This window comes from Schistocerca piceifrons, chromosome 1 (assembly GCF_021461385.2).
Source record: "Schistocerca piceifrons isolate TAMUIC-IGC-003096 chromosome 1, iqSchPice1.1, whole genome shotgun sequence".
Classification (NCBI taxonomy): Eukaryota; Metazoa; Arthropoda; class Insecta; order Orthoptera; family Acrididae; genus Schistocerca; species Schistocerca piceifrons.
Window position 1 is genome coordinate 649,640,813 of NC_060138.1, and position 22,930 is coordinate 649,663,742.

At 45.8% G+C, this 22,930-nt stretch overlaps 1 protein-coding gene across 1 annotated transcript in view; it reads left to right on the top strand.

Annotated features, from left to right (window-relative positions):
- LOC124760964 (cadherin-89D) overlaps window positions 1–22,930 on the top strand; it is a 192,138-nt gene that overhangs the window by 90,972 nt on the left and 78,236 nt on the right. Inside the window, exons 10-13 of the mRNA XM_047249109.1 lie at window positions 3,992–4,153; window positions 8,414–8,591; window positions 11,181–11,439; window positions 20,870–21,164. Of these exons, the coding sequence (XP_047105065.1) occupies window positions 3,992–4,153; window positions 8,414–8,591; window positions 11,181–11,439; window positions 20,870–21,164 (894 nt within the window). The remainder of the gene's footprint in view (window positions 1–3,991; window positions 4,154–8,413; window positions 8,592–11,180; window positions 11,440–20,869; window positions 21,165–22,930) is intronic.

Sequence of the window (22,930 nt, forward strand, 5' to 3'; positions counted from 1 at the left end):
AATCCAACCCGGGCCCTTAGGATTGGCATTCCGTCACGCTGACCACTCAGATACCGAGGGCGGACATTTTTCAACATCATCTCCGTTCAATGCGACGCCCTTACTCCATCTTACAGGGAGGGCCTGTATGCTCACTTGGTGCCACTCTACTGGTCAACGTGGCAGCCAAGTGCTACTGCATGAATAACCTCTCCATCATTCATGTAGTGCTTCCCGCAGAGTGCATCTTTCATTGGGCCAAGCAGATCCAAGTCGGAAGGTGATACAACCAGGTTGCAGAGTGGACGAGGAAGAACAGTCAATGAAGCTTTGTGAGCTCCTCGCGTGAGTAGACTTCTCTAAGACATTGTGTTGTCATGGAGAATAAGTTCGTTGGCATTTTCATGGCGACGAATACGCCGAAACCATTTCTTCAATTTCCTGAGGGTAGCACAACACAGTTCAGAGTTGATCGTTGGGTCAAGGTGGAGGACATCAAACAGAATAACGCATTCAGTGTCCCAGAAGACCGTCGCCATGACTTTACCGGTGGAGGGTGCGGTTTTCAACTTTTTCTTCGGAGGAGTTGTGGTGGGACGTCACTCCATGAATTAACGTTTTGTTTCCAGCTCGAAGTGATGAACCCATATTTCATCGACTGTGACAATGTCCGACAAAAAACTATCTCGATTAGCCTCGCAGCACGCAAGCAATTCCGCACAGATTGTGCCACGTTGCTTTGTATGGTCTTCTGTTAGGCGGCGAGAAATTCCGGGAGTGCACATCTTTGAGTGCCCCAACTGGTGAGCGAGTGCGTCAGCACAACCAACAGAGACGTCTGGCTGAGCAGCGACCTATTTGATTGTGATCTGTCGATCACCTCGAATGAGAGTGTCTGACGTTGGCTGCGCGTTCCATCTTTGCAGGAGTGACAGATGTGCGCGGCAAGCCGGCACGTGGGAGATCGACCAAGTTTGCGCGACCTTTTTGCGGTTATGACAGATGCCTCGTCCAACGACTCACCGTGCTTTTGTTCTCTGCCAATTCTCTGCTCGCACCTCCGTTACAGACGTTATGTATAGTGCCGCCACCTATCGGAACTTCATGAAACCTTAGGAACTGAAGTGACAATTTTCCTTGATGTTCCACACCAAATTTAGCACTTTGTCAACCAAAATTGGCCGAGAAAACAAACATGTTGCACTACTTATTGAGCTCCTCTCGTATTTTAATGATTCATAACTGAGACATAATGCCGTTCAGTGTTATGTATTTTATAGCTGGCCGAGGTGAATAACGTCTTATTTATGTCTACTAAAGCCGTGGAGAGTAAAACCAGCTAGTGTGTAACGACCCATTACCGCATACGACATCACACTCGTCCTGCGCTCCAAATGCAACACCGCCCCAGGTCATGATGGCGTCACCTACCGCCACCTCAAGGAATCCCCCTCACCCTTCCTAACTGTCCTTGCTACCCTATACAGCCGGCCGAAGTGGCCGTGCGGTTAAAGGCGCTGCAGTCTGGAACCGTAAGACCGCTACGGTCGCAGGTTCGAATCCTGTCTCGGGCATGGATGTTTGTGATGTTCTTAGGTTAGTTAGGTTTAACTAGTTCTAAGTTCTAGGGGACTAATGACCTCAGCAGTTGAGTCCCATAGTGTTCAGAGCCATTTGCCATTACCCTGTACAATGTCTTCCTCTCCACCCCGACCTGTGGAAGACTTCCCGTGTCCTGCTGTTCCCTAAACCTAACAACCCCTATCCCCCCCCGATACCTCTTCTTAACTTCTCATCTGCCTCACCTCCATGTTCAGTAAGGTCTTCGAAACTATCGTCTCCTGCCGTATACACCGCCACCTTAACCAGCACCACCTCCTTCCTCTTACCCAGTGAGGCTTCCGACCTTCCTTCTCAGCCGACGACCAGCTCCTTAACCTTACCAGTCTTCTTTCCCTCCAACTTAACTCCCGTCGCTCCGATATCTTTGTTTCCCTTGACCTCCAGAACACCTACGACCGTGTCTGGCATCCCGGGCTCGTCTTCAAACTCCAGACCTATGCTCTCCCTATCAGTTTAGTCCATCTCATTGCTTCCTTCCTCTCCCGTCATCCCTCCTATGTCACTATCCACAATTCCAATTCTCGTATCTTCTATCCCTCCGCTGGCGTGCCCCAAGGCTGTGTCCTTTCCCCTCTCCTCTATTTCCTGTACACTGCTGATATGCCCAAACCTCCCCAACCTGTTCATCTCCTCCAGTGTGCTGATGATACCGCCTTCCTAGCCCTTTATCCTACCCTTCAACGGTCCCAACGTGCAAACAGTGATTCCTCCGCATAAACCCCTCCAAGACCCAGGCGATCATCATAGGCCGCACCACCCGCCCCTTCCAACTCTATGATTTGTACCTCACCATGTATGGCGGTCCTATCCACCTCACTCCTATCCTCAAATACCTTGGGCTCACACTCGACCGCCACCTCACCTGGACCTACCATCTCCTTACAATCCAACACAAAGTCCACAACAGACTCTGCCCCCTGAAACTCCTGTATGGCCAGACACGGGGACTGGATCCTTCCACCAGCCTTCACACCTAAAAAACCTTGATCCGCCCCATACTTTGTTCTGCCAGCATTGCTTGGATTTCCGCCCCTCCCAGGTTCTATAAAGCCCTCCAAATCCTCAAATGCCCTGCACTCCACCTTGCCTTCTGCAGCCGCCTTCTGTCCCCCATGCGCATCCTCTAAGACCTCACCCCCTTTCACTGCCCTCTCCTTTTCCTTGAACACATCTGCACCCTGTATATTGTCTGCCGCCTCCTGCCTTGTCGTAACTCTTCATCTCGCGCCCCACCTGTCTCCTGCCTCTTGGTCCACTCCCTGACGCCCCTATTCTTTGCATCCCGCCCCCTCCCCTGCTCACCTTGCTCTTCCCTCCTTTTCCATCCTCTCAGGCCAGGCAGGACACGGGAAGTCTTCCACAAATCGGGGTAAAAGCCAGAGGAGAGGAGGACATTGTACAGGGCAGCAAGGACAGCGAGGAAGGAAGGGGGGGAACCCTTGAGGTGGCGGTAGGTGACGCCATCATGACCAGGACCTCGGCAGGTCCCTGCTGGCAGTTTTATTCTTCGTCGTGTGTGCTTCATCTCTTAAAGTGATTTTAAAGTGTCTTATTCTGGAGTGTTTTTAATACTGTGGCTAACTTTTAACCTGTGCGTGTGACTTCAGTGCCCTTTTGTGCTCTACCAATCGCCAACTGTGTGTGTGTTTTTAACCTTATGTCGACTTTTTTAATTGTCCTCCCATGAACGTTTGCATGTCAGTGTATTTTTACGTCCATTATCTTCCCTTACTCTGTTTTTATGTCCCCCTTTTTATCGCCTTTATATGTATAAATTTCTTCTTTTATTAGCTGTCATGTCACTCAGCTGAAGAGCAGCGGGTTGTGCCGCTGACATGAAATCACAATAACGAAGAGAAAAAAGTTTGTAACGACGCTGTTTGGTTGTCTGAATGTAGTTATATCATAATGAGAGCACCATAAAAGCAGTAGTTAATTGAGTTTTGTAAGAAGTGTTACCTCTCCGGCTTTCAGTTGCTGTTGTCAAGGAAAAAACGGAAGTAATTTAGTCGAAATCTTGTCCTTAGCTAGAAACAAATTTATTCTCAACCATCTGTTGCTCGAAGACTCCAATTTCAGAATATGCACGCTTATTTTGACCCTCTTCCAACGGACGAAATTTCTGGGAAATCGGGTTATGGCACTTGCCGTGTTCTGCCGCTAATTTGACCTGCGCTGGGGAATGTTGACTGATGACCAACGCTGACAGCGAGCCAGCTCTTTCCATGGGAGCGTCTTTGGCTGTGGAACAAGTGAGTCCTCTTACTACGTAGCTTGAGGAGGTGCCACGGCCAATGGGACAGTTTTACAACAAGGAGGTGGCAGGCGTACTGTTATGCTGTAGCGGGCGGGCCCCATTGGACGCTGAGTGTGGCTTACTGCTGTGCAGGGACGGAGAGCAGCACGGAGCCGGACTTCGTGGGCGCGCCGTACGAGTTCTGGGTGGGCAGCACGGTGCCCGTGGGCACCAGCGTGGGGCAGCTGCGCACCAATGCCGCCGTCGACGCCCGCTCCGCAGTCTTCGACCTGCTGCACAGCTTCCACCAGGGCGGTGAGTTCTCTAGGCCGGTCCACGGCTACTTTACCCTCTGTTTAACAGTTCTAACTCTCTTAACTTAGCGGCAATCCCGTCGTTTTACTCGATGTCGCTGCCCGACATGAACAGGTGTGGTTTCTGAGACGTGTTTGATTTGCCGATTACAAAAATTTGTGAATCGAGTCCATTATTTTCAAATTTTCCTTTCCCGTCACGGATGTGACTAAATAATATGAAGGACAAGGTTCGATTCCAGCCGCTGGAATTAGCAGAATTTGAGTAGAAACTGAAGCATAAGCAGTGCCGTAAAGTACCTAATCACCAGATTCTGTGCCATCGTCGCAGTTTAATTTAGGAACTTCATAGGGTCTCTTGCACCAGCGTTTTACTATTGATAGCGACTCCTCCATCGGATAGGGGTGAAAACAGAGGTACCTGTTTTATGCTGTTTGAGACCTCAGGTAGGGAAACTACCAGGCAGTAATGTGACCTTTCGTCACTTCATACGGCAGTGAAGTGATGTGTTTTTGCCAGTGGTCTGTATGCAATCAGCGCAAGGTGGATCAACGTGGTGACTAGACAGAATTGCAGGAACAAGCTGTGAATAAAATTATCCGCTTCGTCGGTGTGTAAACTAGGAGTTTCGAACGTGTCTCGAAGGAATGGTGTAGCAGTCGCTGATACGTCAAATGACGTAATAACAGTGTGAAACATTCCCTCAGAAAATTTTTATAAATGACATTGCTGGAAAACCTCTTCGCTATTTGATTTTCAAACAGCTGAGCAATACTGAACGTACTCAGACATTTCTCTCTTTACTTATTCTGATCATCACTAAACTGAAACACAATATTTTTAGGGCAACGCAATCTGACTTTCAATAATCCCTACAAAAGAATCCATCATGTTCAACTGCGCAACGCTACGCGCTGTTCACATCCAACTGCCTAACACTACAATAGCAAATATTCCAACAATGCAAACCAGCCACAGACTGCACACAGCACAGTCAGTGATTTTCATACAGAGTGCTACGTGTCGTTACCAACATGAAAACCTAAACAGCCTACTTACAACTGGCAACACTGGATTATACACTCAACCAGTTGGAAATAGCTGTTCGGTACACTGACCTAGTTTTCGACACCTACGAAGGGTGTTTTCATCAGAATGAAATTTTGAGAAAACGTGAAATTACATTGCGAGAAAACAATGGTCAGAATTTACAGCAGATATTCTCAAGTCAAAAATAAAATAAAACACGTTCCAGCCTTTGCTACGTGTGCCTATCTAGGAAGAACATCTAACTTATGTAGACACCCTTGTAGATGTCTAAACCTAGATCAATGTACCGAACAGTTATTTGCAACCTATTGGTTGTATAATCGTATGTTGGAACTAGTATACAGTTGCTGAAAAACAATTATGTTTAAAATTATAGTAACAGTGTTGTAATAAAATCGAAACCAATGGTGACAAGAGGCGAATGTATCTCTTGTCTATGACAACCGGTTCATTCCGTCAGGGTAACTTTTTACCAGTCACAGTATCTTTGTACCACTTGTTTCAAATGGCTGCTGTTGCACTTACTAGGATTCTTTTGTACTAGAAGTAACAGTTTTATTACTTGTGTGATTCGTAGTTAGTATTTCAGTTGTTTTTCCAACTTTCCTACGAGCTCTTGGACTTGTGATTATCTATTAATTGCGTTATTAGAATTATATATGAATACCTTCAGCTGCTGACGGGCGTTGATGTATATCAACGGGGACAAGAGAAAATGTGAGCCCGCCCGGGACTCGAACTGGGGATCTCCTGCTTACATGCCAGACGCTCTATCCAGCTGAGCCACCGAGGGCACAGAGGATAGTGCGACTGCAGGGACTATCTCGCGCACGTCTCCCGCGAGACCCACATTCTCATACGTCCACACACTACATTCGTAGTGTCCCTACCCAACACACTCATTATTCGTGGAAGACATTCTTACCAAGTCTCGTAAGAGTTCGGGTAAATATGTGTGCATCCGCACAGAAGAGGAAAGTCATGGCAGATATTTCCAGAACTATATACTTATATGGATATGGTGTCTGTTCTTTCCACAACCTTTCGGACATCTCCGAAAGAACAGACACCATATCCATATAAGTATATTGATTGCTTTGGTTGTGAAGAAATCTCCTGGCGACAGTGATTTGAGTTGAACAGTGCCAGGTCGATACAAATATTTTAGTATTTGAAAGTAAACCTGCTGTAGGGAATTAACACTTTTTGTTTTTATGTCTTATTAACACCTGATTGCCTCCTGGCACTATCTGAATATACCCAGAGCATTAGATACCGGAAAAATTCTCTTTTTTTTAAAGACTGGTCTTAAGTTGCGCTGATTGACAATGTAACTTTGCACCAACATTAAAACTGAAATTTTACTCTCATAGGGCATAGCTAGAACACGTTTTCAAGCACTCAGTAAGTAAAAATGGAAAATGTGGCGATGTCTGTCGCACTGTGTAATTTGCTTAGTGTCCAGTATTTTCAGGAAATGATAAGAAGGGCTACAAAGTTAGCCCGACTGACTGTTTTAAAACAGACGGTAAATTCTACTTTCAGTTCAAAAATGGTTCAAATGGCTCTGAGCACTATGGGACTTAACTTCTGAGGTCATCATTCCCCTAGAACTTAGAACTACATAAACCTAACTAACCTAAGGACATCACACACATCCATGCCCGAGGCAGAATTCGAGCCTGCGACCGTAGCGGTCACGCGGTTCCAGACTGTAGCGCCTAGAACCGCTCGGCCACTCCGGCCGGCTTTGCTGTCAGTCATTGCAGGTACATGTCAGCCAGTTTACTGGGGAACACTGCGAAGAAAATTGGATGCTGTGAAAATTGTAGTGTGGAAGCTCGCGAAAGACGTTGCTCAAAGTCGAACATAAAACTGTATGTTGCACATGATATTTGGTAAATAAGAATATGTGGCAGCCAAGATCACGTGTTGTAAAATAAATATCTTACAACACGCTGTCATGGCTGCCATATATTCTTATTTACCAAAGCTGTATGTGTTCAGTGGGCCAAACAACATAGAATCTGCACAGTAAATGACTGGTGTCGCTAGTGTGGTCCGACAAGTCTGTATTTCATCTCTTTCTTAATGATGCAGGACGGCGAATGCACGGATGGCCCAGTGAGTCGTTTACCTGAAGTTTGTAGAGAGTATAATTTTTATCACATGTGGTTGTATAATATTTTGGACTGTTTTTCGTACCATGAACTGGACCCCATTAACTGATGTTACTGTGAACATGAAGAGCTGCGCTGGATTAACCGAGCAGTCTGATGCGCTGCAGTCATGGACTGTGCGGCTGGTCCCGGCGGAGGTTCGAGTCCTCCCTGGGGCATGGGTGTGTGTGTCTGTCCTTAGGATAATTTAGGTTAAGTAGTGTGTAAGCGTAGGGACAGATGACCTTAGCAGTTGAGTCCCCGTAACATTTCACACACATTTGAACATTTTGAACATGAAGAAGGAGGTTTATTCGAACATTCTCGTTGACGAAGTGTTGCTCGTTCTTCTACTTGTTCACGATGAATACGCTTTAGAGACAGTGGTCTTCCAGTACGACAAAAGCCGTGTTTGTCAGGCTGCACGCATATGTTTCTGGTTTGGCGAACCCACAGGCACCCTACCGCAATTCGACTGGTCCCTTAAACTACCAATATCTTAATCTGGGACAATTTGGGAGTAACGTGACCATCAAGGTCCTCGCAGTTTGGTAGCTCTGCAAATGCAAATGTCGTGTGACGAGGGCCTCCCGTCGGGTAGACCGTTCGCCTGGTGCAAGTCTTTCGATTTGACGTCACTTCGGCGACTTGCGCGTCGATGGGGATGAAATGATGATGATTAGGACAACACAACACACAGTCGCTGAGCGGAGAAAATCTCCGACCCAGCCGGGAATCGAACCCGGCCCCTTAGGATTGACATTCTGTCACGCTCGCCACTCAGCCACCGGGGGCAGACGGTAGCTCTGCGAGGTCTAATAATAAATAAATGGCTTTAACTGGATGTGGCTCACTTCAAGAAACTTGGGGACTCCTCTCCTGGCAGAGTTCATGGCATTATGAAGGCTGGTGTGACATGGTATTAGCATAGCGTCTCCTACAGATGACTTATGTTTTGTGTGTTTATGTATATCAGCTTAATTTTTGTGTGGAGCAGTAATATGCCAGTGACCCTGTGGTGAAGTATCAGGGCTTGCCTTGGCTGCCGCAGTGCCCTTCGCGGTGGAGGAGCGGTCGGGCGTGATCAGCGTGGTGGACGAGATCGGCAAGTACGCGCCCACGCTGTACGACTTCGAGGCGGTGGTGGCGGCCGACCCGGACGTGGCGCTCGTCACCAACGTCACCATACACGTCGTCAAGCTGGACGGGGCGCAGCCGCAGGACATCAAGTGAGTGACAGCGTTCGCCCGGCACCTATTTCCTCACGTGTCAAGCTAAGGAGTCGAAGGTTGCACAGGTCACACAACAGACACAAGAAAGGATTTGTAATTAATCGCCGCAAGGAGTGGCTGAGTGGTCTGGGACGCCATGTCACGGACAGCGTGGCCCCTCCCGCCGGAGGTTCGAGTCCTCCCTCGGGCATGGGTGTCGGTGTTGTTCTTAGCATAAGTTAGTTTAAATTACTTTAAGTGGTGTGTAAGACTAGGGACCGATGACCTCAGTAGTTTGGTCCCTTAGAAATTCACACACATTTGAACATTTGTAATTAATCAGTTGAATTACAGATCCATGTCACTAACATCAATTTTTCATAGAGTTTTAGGACATTACGAATCAGCTCGAAGAAAACGGTGTTGTGACACATAGTACCGATGCAGAAAATATCGTTCTTGTAAAACAGAACTGGCTCTTTATTCACATGAAGCAAAGACTGTATCGACAGCGGATCTCCAATTGAGTCCATATTTCTATATTTCCCGAGTGCTTTTGATACCGTCACTCACGCGCAGGTTTTAAATAAAATTGCGTGTCTACGCAGTATCGACGCAGCTGTACGACTGCGATTTGCCGTCATCAGTGTCACAGTTCGTCGTAATTGACGAATAGTTGCGAGGTGTTATAGTCCTTCTGTTGTTCCTGATCTACATAATTTCCTGATCTGTATAAACTATTTAGGAAACCATCTGATCAGCACTCTAAGACTGCAGATGAAGCTGTCATTTACCGTCTAGTAAAATCATCTGATTATCAAAAAGATCTGCAAAAAGATTTGGACAGAATATCCGAATGGTGCGAAATGTAGCAATTGCACAATCAAACGACAAATAGCGCAAATTTAAAGGGTGTTAATTCGATGAAGCAACAAGGAACTTCAATTACGAATAACTGAAATTTGAACGATCACGCATAAAATGTTGTGGGGGATCGAACTAAAGACTGCATTTCATTGGCAGAACACTTAGAAGATGCAACAAATGGAGTATAGAGATTGCTCCCACTGTGATTTACCGTCCTCCGTCTTCTTTCTTTTAGAATTGCTGGACGGTATGGGATTCTTGCCAGACAGAAATGACGGATGATGTCAAAAAATTTGGAAGAGGAGCAGCTCATTTGCTACTGTTTCGAAATAGGGGACAGGGTGTCGCTAATATCATACGCGGGTTGGTGTGGCCATCATTAAAACAAAGGTGTTTTGCGTTGAGACAAGATCTTTTCACGAAGCTACAATCACCGACTTCCTTCTCGGAATGTGAAAATATTTTGCTATCGCCCACCTATATAGAGAGAAATGATCACTGGAGTAAAATAATAGAAGTAGGATCTCGCACGGAAAGAAAAAACTGTCCCCTTTTCAAGCGCGTTCGGGAGTGGAACAGTAGCCTGATATTGGTTGGATGAACCCTCTGCCATGCACTTAAAGCTCGAACTGCAGAGCAGTTATGTAGATGTAGATCCGCTTGCGGGGTACTTGCGTATGTGCGGTTACGAGCCACCAGAAAATTCAGAATTAAATATTCTGCAAGTTAGTAGGAATGTACCGGGTGATCAAAAAGTCAGTATAAATTTGAAAACTGAATAAATCACGGAATAATGTAGATAGAGAGGTACAAATTAACACACATGCTTGGAATGACATGGGGTTTTATTAGAACAAAAAAATTACAAACGTTCAAAAAATGTCCGACAGATGGCGCTTCATCTGATCAGAATAGCAATAATTAGCATAACAAAGTAAGACAAAGCAAAGATGATGTTCTTTACAGGAAATGCTCAATATGTCCACCCTCATTCCTCAACAATAGCTGTAGTCGAGGAATAATGTTGCGAACAGCACTGTAAAGCATGTCCGGAGTTATGGTGAGGCATTGGCGTCGGATGTTGTCTTTCAGCATCCCTAGAGATGTCGGTCGATCACGATATACTTGCGACTTCAGGTAACCCCAAAGCCAATAATCGCACGGACTCAGGTTTGGGGACCTGGGAGGCCAAGCATGACGAAAGTGGCGGATGAGCACACGATCATCACCAAAGGACCACCGTCATAGATCTTTCACGCGTCTAGCAATATGGGGTGTTTTTTTGGTTCTAATAAAACCCCATGTCATTCCAAGCATGTGTGTCAATTTTTACCTCTGTATCTACAATATTCCGTGGTTTATTAAGTTTTCAAATTTATACAGACTTTTTGATCACCCGGTATTTGAAGTGTTCCGGACAGTTTTAGCCAATGATTTAGCCACCAACGTCGTCCGACATGGCTTCCATCAAATATTGCTGGGACAGAATCGAGAGGTCAGTTTGCGCACAAAATCCTGCACCGGCAGCACTTTCGCAGTTATGGACGGCTATAGAGACAGCACGGTCCAGTGGTTCTGAAGGGGACAGCCACCGACTTATTGAGTGCATGCCACGTAAAGTTGCTGCGCTATGCCGGGAGAAAGGAGGTCCGAGGCTGTATCCCATGACTTTTGTCACCTCAGTGCAAAGTGAATTATGAGTAAAGTAGTGATAACTTTTGTTTCTGCGTTGTTCTGTAGGCGGGAAGTGGAGCTGCACGTACTGGAGAACCAGCCGGCGTCCGTGGTGGGGCGGCTGCCGCCCCCGGCGCAGGAGGCAGTATTGGGGGCGGAGGTGCGCTACACGCTGGCCAACGGGCACGAGGAGGCGGCGCGAAGCCTGGCCGTGGGGGCCGACGGCTCGCTGCTGGCGCAGAGGCCGCTAGACCGCGAACGACAGGACGTTTTCCACCTGACCGCGCTCGCCGAGACCTCCAGGGGCATCGCCGCCGTCTACCAGGTACCCACACTGCCACAATCACGTGGACCGACGTCCCGTGCGCCGAGACAGTTGCACTACAAATAGTAACAAAAGGACTGGTCTAATAAAAAACGCCAGCCGCTGTGGCCGAGCGGCTCTAGGCTCTTCAGTCTGGAACCGCGCTGCTGCTACGGCCGCAGGTTCGAACCCTGCCTCGGCCATGGATGTGTGTGATGTCCTTAGGTTAGTTAGGTTTAAGTAGTTCTAAGTCTAGGGGACTGATGACCTCAGATGTTAAGTGCCATAGTGCTTAGATCCATTTCAACCATTAATATTAATAATAATAAAACATATTTTCGTAGTCTAAATAAGAAAACTGTCAAATACGGATGTTTCCTACACTAACAATAAAACTGTGAAACCGTCGTGTCTTTCTGTTTGTCTGAACACGCTAATCTCTAAAATTACTGGATGAATTTTTAATGGGTTTTCAAAAGTAATTTTAATGTAGCTTGGGGCAACATAACGCCTACATTTAATCAAAATCGGATCCCAGAAAAGAAGATGTCGCAATTTAAAGTTTTAACTAAAACTATCGTGTCTGTATCTATCTCTGTTCGAACACACTAATCTCCAAGATTGCTAGACGGTGTTAACACAGGTAGCTTGAGCGTAGCTTGGGTGAACGTACGGTCTTTATTTCATCAAAATCCGATCACTGAGAAAAAAAGATACATTGATTTAAAATTCTACCTAAAACAGTCGCCGATGTCTGTTTGAAATCCTTGGAAAAGCTGTTTACTCTTTCACGTTAGAGCTGTATCATATATGTTTAAATGCTTTTATTGATTACTATTGCTGCGTAATACGATTAAAAGTAATGAATACAATGCTTATACTATCCTTAATGTGTTCAATCCATACCTCATACTAATATTATTAAATCGCGAAAGTAGCTCTATCTGTCACGTTTACACGACTAAACTGCTGAACCGGTCTCGATTAAATTTCGTAAGGACATAGCTTGAACACAGGCTACCTTAGAACATAAGCACCTAAGAGTAGCCGGCCGGAGTGGCCGTGCGGTTCTAGGTGCTACAGTCTGGAGCTGAGCGACCGCTACGGTCGCAGGTTCGAATCCTGCCTCGGGCATGGATGTGTGTGATGTCCTTAGGTTAGTTAGGTTTAATTAGTTCTAAGTTCTAGGCGTCTGATGACCTCAGGAGTTAAGTCGCATAGTGCTCAGAGCCATTTGAACCATTTGAACCTAAGAGTATGAAGTAGGGATGGAACATCTGTTTTTGACAACAGAGAAGATAAGTTATGTTATAAAATTACTAAATTGTATGCATAGTGTCCATACCATACTTCAACAGAATAAATCATAGTTGTGCAATCCTGCCCATTCTCCTCTGAAAGCACCGCTCGGTAGTGACACTGTAGATGTGCACTGGGACTGTGGATCTCTGGTGGGCGTGGTGGATGGGGGGAGGGGTGCACGTCACTAGCTATGCTTACTGGAGTAGGCAGACATGTGCAGGCAGCTGACGTTATTGCCCATATAACAGTTTTCTTATTCACTATCACTCATAACACTGCGAATTTTTATTTCAGTATTTATATAATATTATATTTACTGACTTCTGAAATGAATTTTGGCGACAGAACCTAATCTGTAGCATAGCCCGAGGTCTAGGCTGGGCTGGACTGTTGTAATTTACTGAAAAGTCGATCAAGCCAATGAATGTATCTTTCACAGCACTGATTAAGTACCAGAACACCAGTAATTTTGACAGAGACGTTTACGATAGGACGTCCGCAGCTCGTGGTCTCGCAGTCGCGTTCTTCTTTCCCAAGCACGGGGTCCCGGGTTCGATACCCGGCGGGGTTAGAGATTTTCACCTGCCTCGAGATGACTGAGTGTTTGTGTTGTCCTCTTCATTTCATCATCATTCATGAAAGTGGCGAGATTGGACTGAGCAAAGGTTGGGACATTGTACGGGCGCTGATAACCGCGTAGTTGAGCGCCCCGCAAACCAAACATCATCATCATCATCATCATCATCATCGTATACGGGATGTCACGTATGCTGTGCACTTATCGACTGGTAGCAAAAATGGTTCAAATGCCTCTAAGCACTATAGGACTCAACATCTGAGGTCATCAGTCCCGTAGACTTAGAACTACTTAAACCTAGCTAACCAAAGGACGTCACACACATCCATGCCCAAGACAGGACTCGAACCTGCGACCGTAGCAGCAGCGCTGTTCCGGACTGAAGCGCCTATAACCGCTCGGCCACAGCGGCCGGCTATGTTGTGGACTTTCGCGTATGAATGCGACCTCATGCTAGGGGCATAGTTTAGACTCTTTCAGTGGCGAAACTCTATTCTAAACTTATTTTGGACTTTCTGATGAAGAGATTACGCGATCGAGAGTGCTATAATCTGAAATAACTCTTCGCTTGCAACTGCAGGACCTATATAAAAATGTCATTCATAGGCGGAAACGTAATAAAAAAAAATGAACAGTCACAACCGCAAGAACCTTCTTTTTTTTCTTGCGGTTGTACATTTTCATTGTAAGTAATAAAAAACAGCTGTGCTCTAAGAGAAATGTTCTAAAAATTACGGAAATGTAATTGTTTTCGATCTTGTACTATTGCTACGTCCTTTGCTGATACGATACGAGGATCTTCTGCTATCACACTGCACTGTGCGATCATGGACTGGAATATCGCTCTTCAAAGCCTGAGATACGGCCGCTGCCGTAATCTACACCCATACCCCATCACGACGATTTATTAAACCGCCTGTGACATCTCTGTGCGGCAGCCCGCAGCACTTCCCTACCTTGCTGTTCCAACAGCGGAAAGCATACATCTCCTGTCTGAGACGTAGCGGCGAAACTTGTAAACTCCGTTTATGCGTCAGCAGCCTCAATTTCTGGGCATGTGATTAAATAAAACTAATCGTTGAATATCACAAGCTGTGATAATAAGATCTTGCAGCAAATCGTGTGTACACCTACACCTTGAAGCATAGAAGACCGATATCCCGCACTGATATATTGTTTAAACTACCGCAAAGAGTGCAGTTTTAGCGGAATGCAGTCAGATACTGTGTAAACATCAACCGCCGAGACAGTTGAGTATTGACTTACTCGGCAGTTTATTGTTGTGTCTGCTAACTAGAAACGAATGTGTTCGAGCCACAGTCGCTTCTAGTGAAACGGGGTCAACATCCCAGTCCGACATCCAGAACTGAGCTTGTGCTCCTAACATTGCAAAGAGAGTGAAGCCTAAGAAAGAGAAGAAAAGTAAGCAAAGGAGAGAACATTCAATTTTATAACGAATGGCATATTAGTGCGATTTTGTTTACCGACATATAGATACACGATCTAAAATTAATTTTTTTTCATGAACGCAATGAAAATTGAAATGGTTGCCATTAAAAATTTCCCGTAGCAGTATCGGAATATCTAGGTCAGTAGCCTCTAGATTCACAACTTCGCGCAGTATTGAAGTGTTGTGTCGGCTACTATGGGAGTCGGCGCCGACACAAAGAAGGACGAAGAGAAGTTTGCGATGGCCGGTGGCAGGAATCCAAATGATCTGTACATGACACTTGCAGATTAATATAGTACTTTCTGTCTGAAAAGGAAAGAAATACAACTTAAATTCTCTTTATGAGGTGGCTTGATGTGCTTCCTGTGCCTCCTACATGCAGATGCTTTTACACATTACTATTACTCGCTGAACGCACGCTAAGTATCGTCTTCCTATTACTCAGTGGTGAAGCTCTCGTAGTCCTCGACCGATCAGCGATGCGCCGCTGTTTAAGTCAGCGTTGACAGGGGATGCTGAACCCTGTCTTCCTGGATGTGTGGCGCTGTCCGGTCTTTCCACTGGCGCGCATATTAGAGCCTTCTTGATGCACCGCTGCGCTGTTCGGTGTGCAGCCAATCCCTTAGGACTGCACTAAAAGTGCATCGCTGCACAGTGAAATTTACTTTGACTGGTTATAGGTGACCGTGAGCAGTGGTTGGATGATGGCCAGCACGGTGACAGCTCCGTTCCACGAAGAGATGCGGAGAAGGCACACGGCAATTGTCCGACGATTTGATCAGCGGTCTGCTACCTGCTGTTCAGTCCTCAGTTGTGGACGAAGTCGCTAGCAGGTGATGCCCCGTGAGGCGCTAGTTCGGAGATGAAAACCCACGAAGTGGTGCAAAGGAGGCATTCGGTGAGGACACTGCGGTTTGACACGTGCCAACGATGTGCTATTCGATCTTCGGATTCGGAAGAACGTCAGTCCGCAGAGACTGTGCGATCGGCGACGGCAGCTCCGCCAGGGACGCTGGACAGTCGGCACTGTGCCACGGGATGACACTCGATGTGTAACTGCTGTAAATCGGTTCAGTCGCGACCTTTATAGTCGGATAGCGGAAAGATACGGTGACCAACGCAAGGAGTATGCGTTTGGCGGTAGCAATGTGGTGCCAGCACTGGTGTGAGATTCGCGCTAATAGGACGCGTGGCGACCGCTGGAGACTGAAAGGAAGAAAAACCCGTCTGGTTATGTAAACGTCAGATTGTTTCCTTGTGCTCGCCAGAACCCGTGTAGCGAGCGAGTGAGGATGTCGGCTACTCCCGGTACAAGACTGTAAGAAGGGTAGCAGGCGAGCATGCGCCATCCCGTACGATACTACAGTAGTAGCGATGGAATTTATTGGAGGGGGAAGGGGGGGAGGGCAATACGTGGTAACGCAGCGTATGTTAATATTTTGTAGTCTCCTTCTCCCGCACGTACATGTGTCCGAACATGAATGCCAAATCTGTTAATTTCTAGTAATACTGTCGGATCCATATAATCTGTTGTTGAATGTGGCATCAGACACCAGCACGTAAAGTTAGCCGATACGTAAATAGCTACACCAACAGCAGCTTTGGTAATCGAAATGGGACAAGTGTTTCCGCCCGTGACACACTCACAAATGTCAGAGACAATGGTCCCTCCGACATCGTGAATTCAAAATCCTCTAAGAGAGTGATATTTTCATTGTTGCGGTTTCAATTGACGACGTTGTTTCTCTTGAAGTCGAGATTGGTTCGTTGGAAATAAACGACACTGGCTGTTCAACGCTGCGGTTTATTTTACAATATCCGATCTATTACTCCGTAGACGACATTGAAATATTCTTTGCTGTGATTGTAATTGCGGGGCTCATGTTGTTCCGTTGTGAACACTTGAAAATGCCCTAAAGACCGATACCGGCCGTAGAAAAATTTTGGTCGAACTGATGCTTTGATTCATTAGAAACAATAGCAAATGTCGCAAATTAATCAAAGTCTTCGTTTGTTTCGGAGTATCAACGTGAACTAATCATACACATTACAGTGTCACATGTTACAGTTTGAGATAAACGCATAGCAAGATGGCTTAGTGGTTAAGTCCCTGAATTCGCTTTTGGAAAGCGGTCGTTTCAATTCGTTTCTGTTCATCCATATTAAAAGGCTGAATGGTTTCCTCAAATCCCGTAAGACACATAGTGCGATGATTCCTCCGGAAAGGACACGGTTGACATTCTTGCCCTTATCCTTCTGTCGTAGCTAGTGCTCCGATTCTAATGTCTTCGTTGTTGATCGACATGAATCGGTAATCTTCCTCCCTTTCTCAAACAAGCGAATGAAGAGAGAGACATACAAATGAAACAGCGGTGTGAACTGTCCTAAATGACAGCGGACTTCTTTGCAACTGTGCAATGTGGCCCTGTGGCTGAGAAACTGGACTGAATCTGGCAAAAGGAGACCCAGGTCACCGTCCGGCCAACTCGATTAGATTTTTCGTAGTTTCGTGTAAATCACTTTAGGTAAATATCACAGTGTGGGCAAATGGTCAGCGTTGCCAGCGAAGTCTTTGATTGGATTATCAGTGACCATATCATATCTCTTAGCGGTAGAAAGCTCCGGAACGCGATCAACTTTGTCTTGTGGGCCATATGAGAAACTCTTTAAATAAGCAAGTGGCGAAACTGAAGCGAAAGATACCGGTGACTTCAAAACAAACCTTAGCAACTATAATCTTAGTAAATAATCTTTTATCTTTTTGCATTTTTGTGTCTGCTCGTGACAGCTTTTTTGCAAGCAGGGCTATTATTGTTTTGTACAACTTACACAGAGGACATTCAACCATGACCTTAAACTACAAAAGATATAAAAAATAAAGCATGTATAATTATAAGTTTCATGTAAATATGTCGAGCATAAGAAAGGTAATGACTATGGATTTACTGAAGGCTTCATTTTTGCATAAATTATTTTAAATATATTTACCAGTTAAAAATTAAATTCAGTTGTGCGGTATGATGTGTTCCAGATGAAGAATTGTAATTGTTTTGTTTTCTCAATCGTGTCCGTCGGGACCCCAGTAAGATTGGTTTCAGTTATCATTTACATAACTTATTCTGTCGCACTACAACTGGAGAAAGAAAACAATATGCCTAATATGGTCTTGTAACTCTGAGAATCAGCAGAGTCTTTCTAACTAACTTGATAGAAATGGAATCCTGGCTGGCGGTGCACAGCTGATGATATGAGACTCACGTGAGAGCTTTTCCCGGTTGGAGGCTGCGGCGGCAGTACTGCCCTACATAGGAGGATCTCTTCCCTGGCGTTCTGAAAAATTTTCTACGAGCATGTCATACATTTGACTTCCCAACTCGCATTATTCGTTCCGCCAACCGCATGTCTGGTACCAAATTTCGTTTCAGCTATGCCTTCTTTACCACTCTAAAAGACACGGTCTCGTCAAGAATATTCCTCTCCAAAAGCATTCCTGCATAATTTGACTACTTTTCAGTTTCTTCAGATATTCGTGAACTCCAAGTTCTGTTAAGGTGTCAATTTGTCACGTCCCTCTGATTGTGAGTAGCGCTATTGTTGCACAAATGACACATTGACCAAGAGGCGAAAACATACAATGCATGCCCGTACGACCTGTCCAGATACTACAATAATGGTGATGATGTGCGAACGGAACACGTTAGTTACAGTATTAAAATTCGAATTGCTTGCGTTTGTTACAATACCTTTTACACTTAAAATTAAATTACAGATCTCAAGAGATTTGAATGAGCTTGGAAACGACTCAGTTATTAAAGGGAAGGAGGGGGAATGAACAGTCTCACCATTCTTCATAGTCATTTGTTGCATCGTGGTGACATGGTGGCGACGACGTGTTTCCTCGTAGCTGCGCGGTGTCCAGTCAGCTGCTGGCCTCCATGTCCCAGATTGGTGGCGAGGCACAGAAGGATCTCCATGTTGTGTGTTGCGTGGCCGAAGCTGCGATATCACGGTGTCGAGAGGCGGATGTTGGCGATGGATCGAAGTGCCCACGCGTCCTCTTGCTTCCGCACGGTCTCACTAACTCCATTCTCCCCCTCCATCACTATTCCACCAAGCTCAGCGACTCCTCGAAATTTTCCGCTCTCGGCGTTTCTATTGGTGGACTAAATTTTGCCCTGATACCTAATGACTGAACGCCATTTCATGACCATGTCTCACAGTGCAGAACTGAAATTGTCTACCTTGCATGGGCTAGTGTGTGAATAGGGAATTGGCGCGTTATCACGTCTTCACTGTCAAGGCTGTTGCCAGTGTTGGTCGCACATTGCTCCGATGATTTTCTGCGTTCTTAAGTTGCTGTGAAAGCAGCCACACAACACTTCCTTGTAACGGCTGTCTCTGCATGAGGCCTGGACAGCCTGACGTCTGTGCTTCGTCTAAGAAACTGCTGGCGTTCGTGATTTATAAGCATCCTCATTGCTGCCAGGGAAAAATTTTTTTCAACAGACTGATTTCTCCCGCAATTATTTGGTTTCAAATGCCTCTCTGTGCGAATTCTTGACACTTTGTGTGTACGCTCCGTCCCAGTGTCTGTGGCGTGTATAATTGTCGACACGTTCTCGCTTTTTAAGGTAGGTAAAAACGGCTGCTGCGGGCCAAACGATTCACAAGCCTCCACGTGTGCATTATTGACGCTTTTGTGTCCGTGGTCTATCCCAGCGGCTGCAGGGGTCTATCAGTTTTCGGCACGCTTCCCATAGTCCGCTAGGCTCTCCGCAAAGTGTCCTTTCTTAAGCAAGGCTATGGCATCCTCCATCCGACCCTCTGCGTGTTTGCAGAACACGTCTCAGGCGGTCGCCCTATGACATCCGACTTTCCCCTCGTCCCAGGCAGCTGGCGCTGTGAGTCAGCGAAAGTGGCCGCTGACGGAGGTATCACAATACAGACTCTGAATGTCAGCCTGAGAAATTTCTTCCGCATCAGTGCACGAAGACTGATGGCTGTAAGAAAATGTATATGTCTTCCCGTTGCATTACACACACGATCTGTGAGTGACAAATCAGGGGACCACCCAGGCCAGGCAGGAATCCATACATTTCTCGAGGCGTTTGTGGTGTGAATTGTACCAATTTCTTGTTGGTATAAGCTACTTCGTATGCTTGTCATCAAAGGTATGACAAGATGGTTCACTATTCCTGTTAAATACTCGAGAACATTGAGCTTCCCTTCAGCAATTACCAAATCAGTCCTGTTGTCATATTCGATAGTTCCCCACAACATGAATTCATGTGCCTCCTGAGACTTTTCACCAGGTCGTCTACGAACACAATGGCGTCGATCTGGTCACCACAAACAGAGGAAAGGCTGGAATGAATTTTCCTTCCGTAGCGGATTATGTGCTGATTTGAAACTTTCTGGCACATTAAAACTGTGTACCAGAGAGGGACTCGAGCCTGTGACCTTTTGCTTGGGTATTAAATATGAAGTACTAACTAAAGAAAAGCTGGCAAGGCGAGTTATGTGTCGATTTTGCATAGCTCAGATGGTAGATCACCTGTTTGCGAAAGGCAAAGATACCGGTTTCGAGGCTCACTTCGCCACAATGTTTTAATTCACCAGGAAATTTTATATCGCCGAGTGCCAGAGACTGTCACTCAGTGTCCCTGCTGACTGGGTGTCAGCGATAAATGTCTCATGGGAACTTGTGATCTCAACTCAGCTTCCAGTGTTATGTTCCCAACAGTTTGTGGTGACAATCTGCCTTTATCTCTGTCTATTCGTCAGAACGAGTCGAAAAATCCCAAGATCCTACTGGAACGAGCAGTGTCTACTCTTTTTGCCATACTGTTTCTGTGAGTCCATCTCGTCACCACTTGTTCTGCAGTGATTGCGCTGCAATTATATGTTTGTGCACTCTTTTGGTACATTGCCCCGCGTCCCTTGTGCCAGATCGGTATCTTTCGGTCAAGGCACTTACGGTTACTGTCAGTATAAAACGTCCGTTATTCTGTCATAATGGGAAAGTTTCAGACGAGCGAAGCACTTACCTAGTGAGAGAAGTGATTGAGAGTTGGAGGGAGGTAGACTGGGAGAGGACGAGTGAAGGGGCTGGCTCGCGGCAGGTGACGGTGTTCGTGGACGACGAGAACGACAACGCGCCGGCGTTCGAGCACGCTCGGTACGAGGGCGCAGTGCGGGAGGACGCGGCGCCGGGCGCCGAGGTGCGGCTGCAGCCGCGGGCGGTGCGCGCCAGCGACGCCGACGCCGGCAGCCACGCCGCCTTCTCGCTGAGCCTGCGCGGCGACGGCAGCCACCTGTTCCGCCTGGACGCCGCCACCGGCCGTCTCTACCTGCGCGCGCCGCTCGACCGCGAGCAGGCGGACCACTACAACCTCAGCGTCGTCGCCAAGGACACCGGTGAGTGCTACTCCACGGGTAGCGATCGGGTAGAGTTTGTAGAACAGTGAAAATTTTTGTGTGAGGAAAAAAATTACCGAGTTTAAGGCTGACACAATCAGCATTCTTGGCTTTTTTAGTCCATACACATCTTGCGAACACTTTGCGAGCTACCTCCGTGCTCGGTCATAAATTTGCCGTACCACATTGCCCGCAAGCTTTGTTGAAGCAACCGTAAATTTGGTCAGAGCTGCAGTTTGGATAACTGGTACTGTAATTCGTACAATGTAGACAGTGTGGTGAGTCACAGAGTGTGAAAATTTGTGAGAGTGCCAGTGCTAAAAAAGGCGTAGAAATTGCTTTGGATTTAATTTGCACTAAATGCTCAGCTGCGATTTCATTTATGAGTTCTTCAAAACCAGATGCAAGTGGCCCTTATGGAATAAACACTAGAACTAGTTTATGCCTTACGAGCAATTGGCAAGGGCATGACTGCAGGGAGAACATTTTGTTCAGTGATGAACTTACATCAACCACCAAATAAATTTGAAAAACTGACTGCAATATTAGAGAGAGCTGTATGTGAGGTCAGTGAGGAAAGCATTAAACTTGCTGCTAGGGAAGCAGTGGAAGAAAATGATGGATGTTCGGATATTGCACTTGGACTTGATGGAAGTTGGCAGAAAAGAGGACATACTTCTCTGAATGGAGTAGTGACTGCCACGAGTGTAGACACTGGTAAAGTGTTAGATGTGGAGATAATGTCTAAATATTGCAAATGTTGTAAAGTCAATGAACATAAAGAACACAACTGTGTGGCTAATTTTAGAGGAACAAGTGGTGGTATAGACGTTCATGGAGTACAACAAATATTTCATCGCTCGGTAGAAACAAGAGGCGTACGGTACACCAAATATTTGGTCGATGGTGACAGTAAGGCATACAACAATATGGTGAACTCTAAGCCATATGGAGATGCCATTATTAGCAAAATAGAATGTGTAGGACATGTTCAAAAACGTTTGGGAACAAGGCTGAGAAAACTAACTGTTGATTTGAGAGGAAAAAAATTAGAAGAGGGAAAATTGTTGACCAGACAGGTCGGTTAACTAAAACTGAAATAGAAAATTGGCAGGTATACTATGGGCAGGCAATTAGCAGAAATAAAGAAATTCTGGAGGCAATGAAGAGAGATGTTTGGGCCATATTCTTCTATAAGTCCTCTACTGATGATAAGCCATGTCATGGAATGTCCATCAGGAGAAAATTCGTGGTGCAGGTAAAATAGGGCTCAGGCAACTGGAGAATCTTATTCTCACCAGCATTCTCTTTCTGCATCATAACCCACCAGCTAAAAAGTGATTGACTTTACACGTGACGTTCAGTCAGTCACTTTTTAGCTGGTGGGTTATGATGCCACGTAATGAGAGATTTTTGTGTGATATATGTAGGTGAAATGACAACAGGGGAAGGCGGAGGAAGGAAAAGCTTTACACTTCATGACGACAGTACATTTCGCTGTCGTGAATTAATTAATGGAATCACTTTATTATTATTATTATTATTATTATTATTATTATTATTATTATTCAAGATTCTAAACTCCCTACTCTATATCTCAAGTGCCGTCCAACCTAACGGTATACAAAGTAAAAATAGTATCATAAGATCATCAAAAATGACACGTAGTGTACCCTAGACCATATCTGAGTGCTGGTTGACTCCTTAGGTCGCTAAATTAGAATATCAAATTTTCGACGACTGATACCTTTGTGTCGTATGCAAAA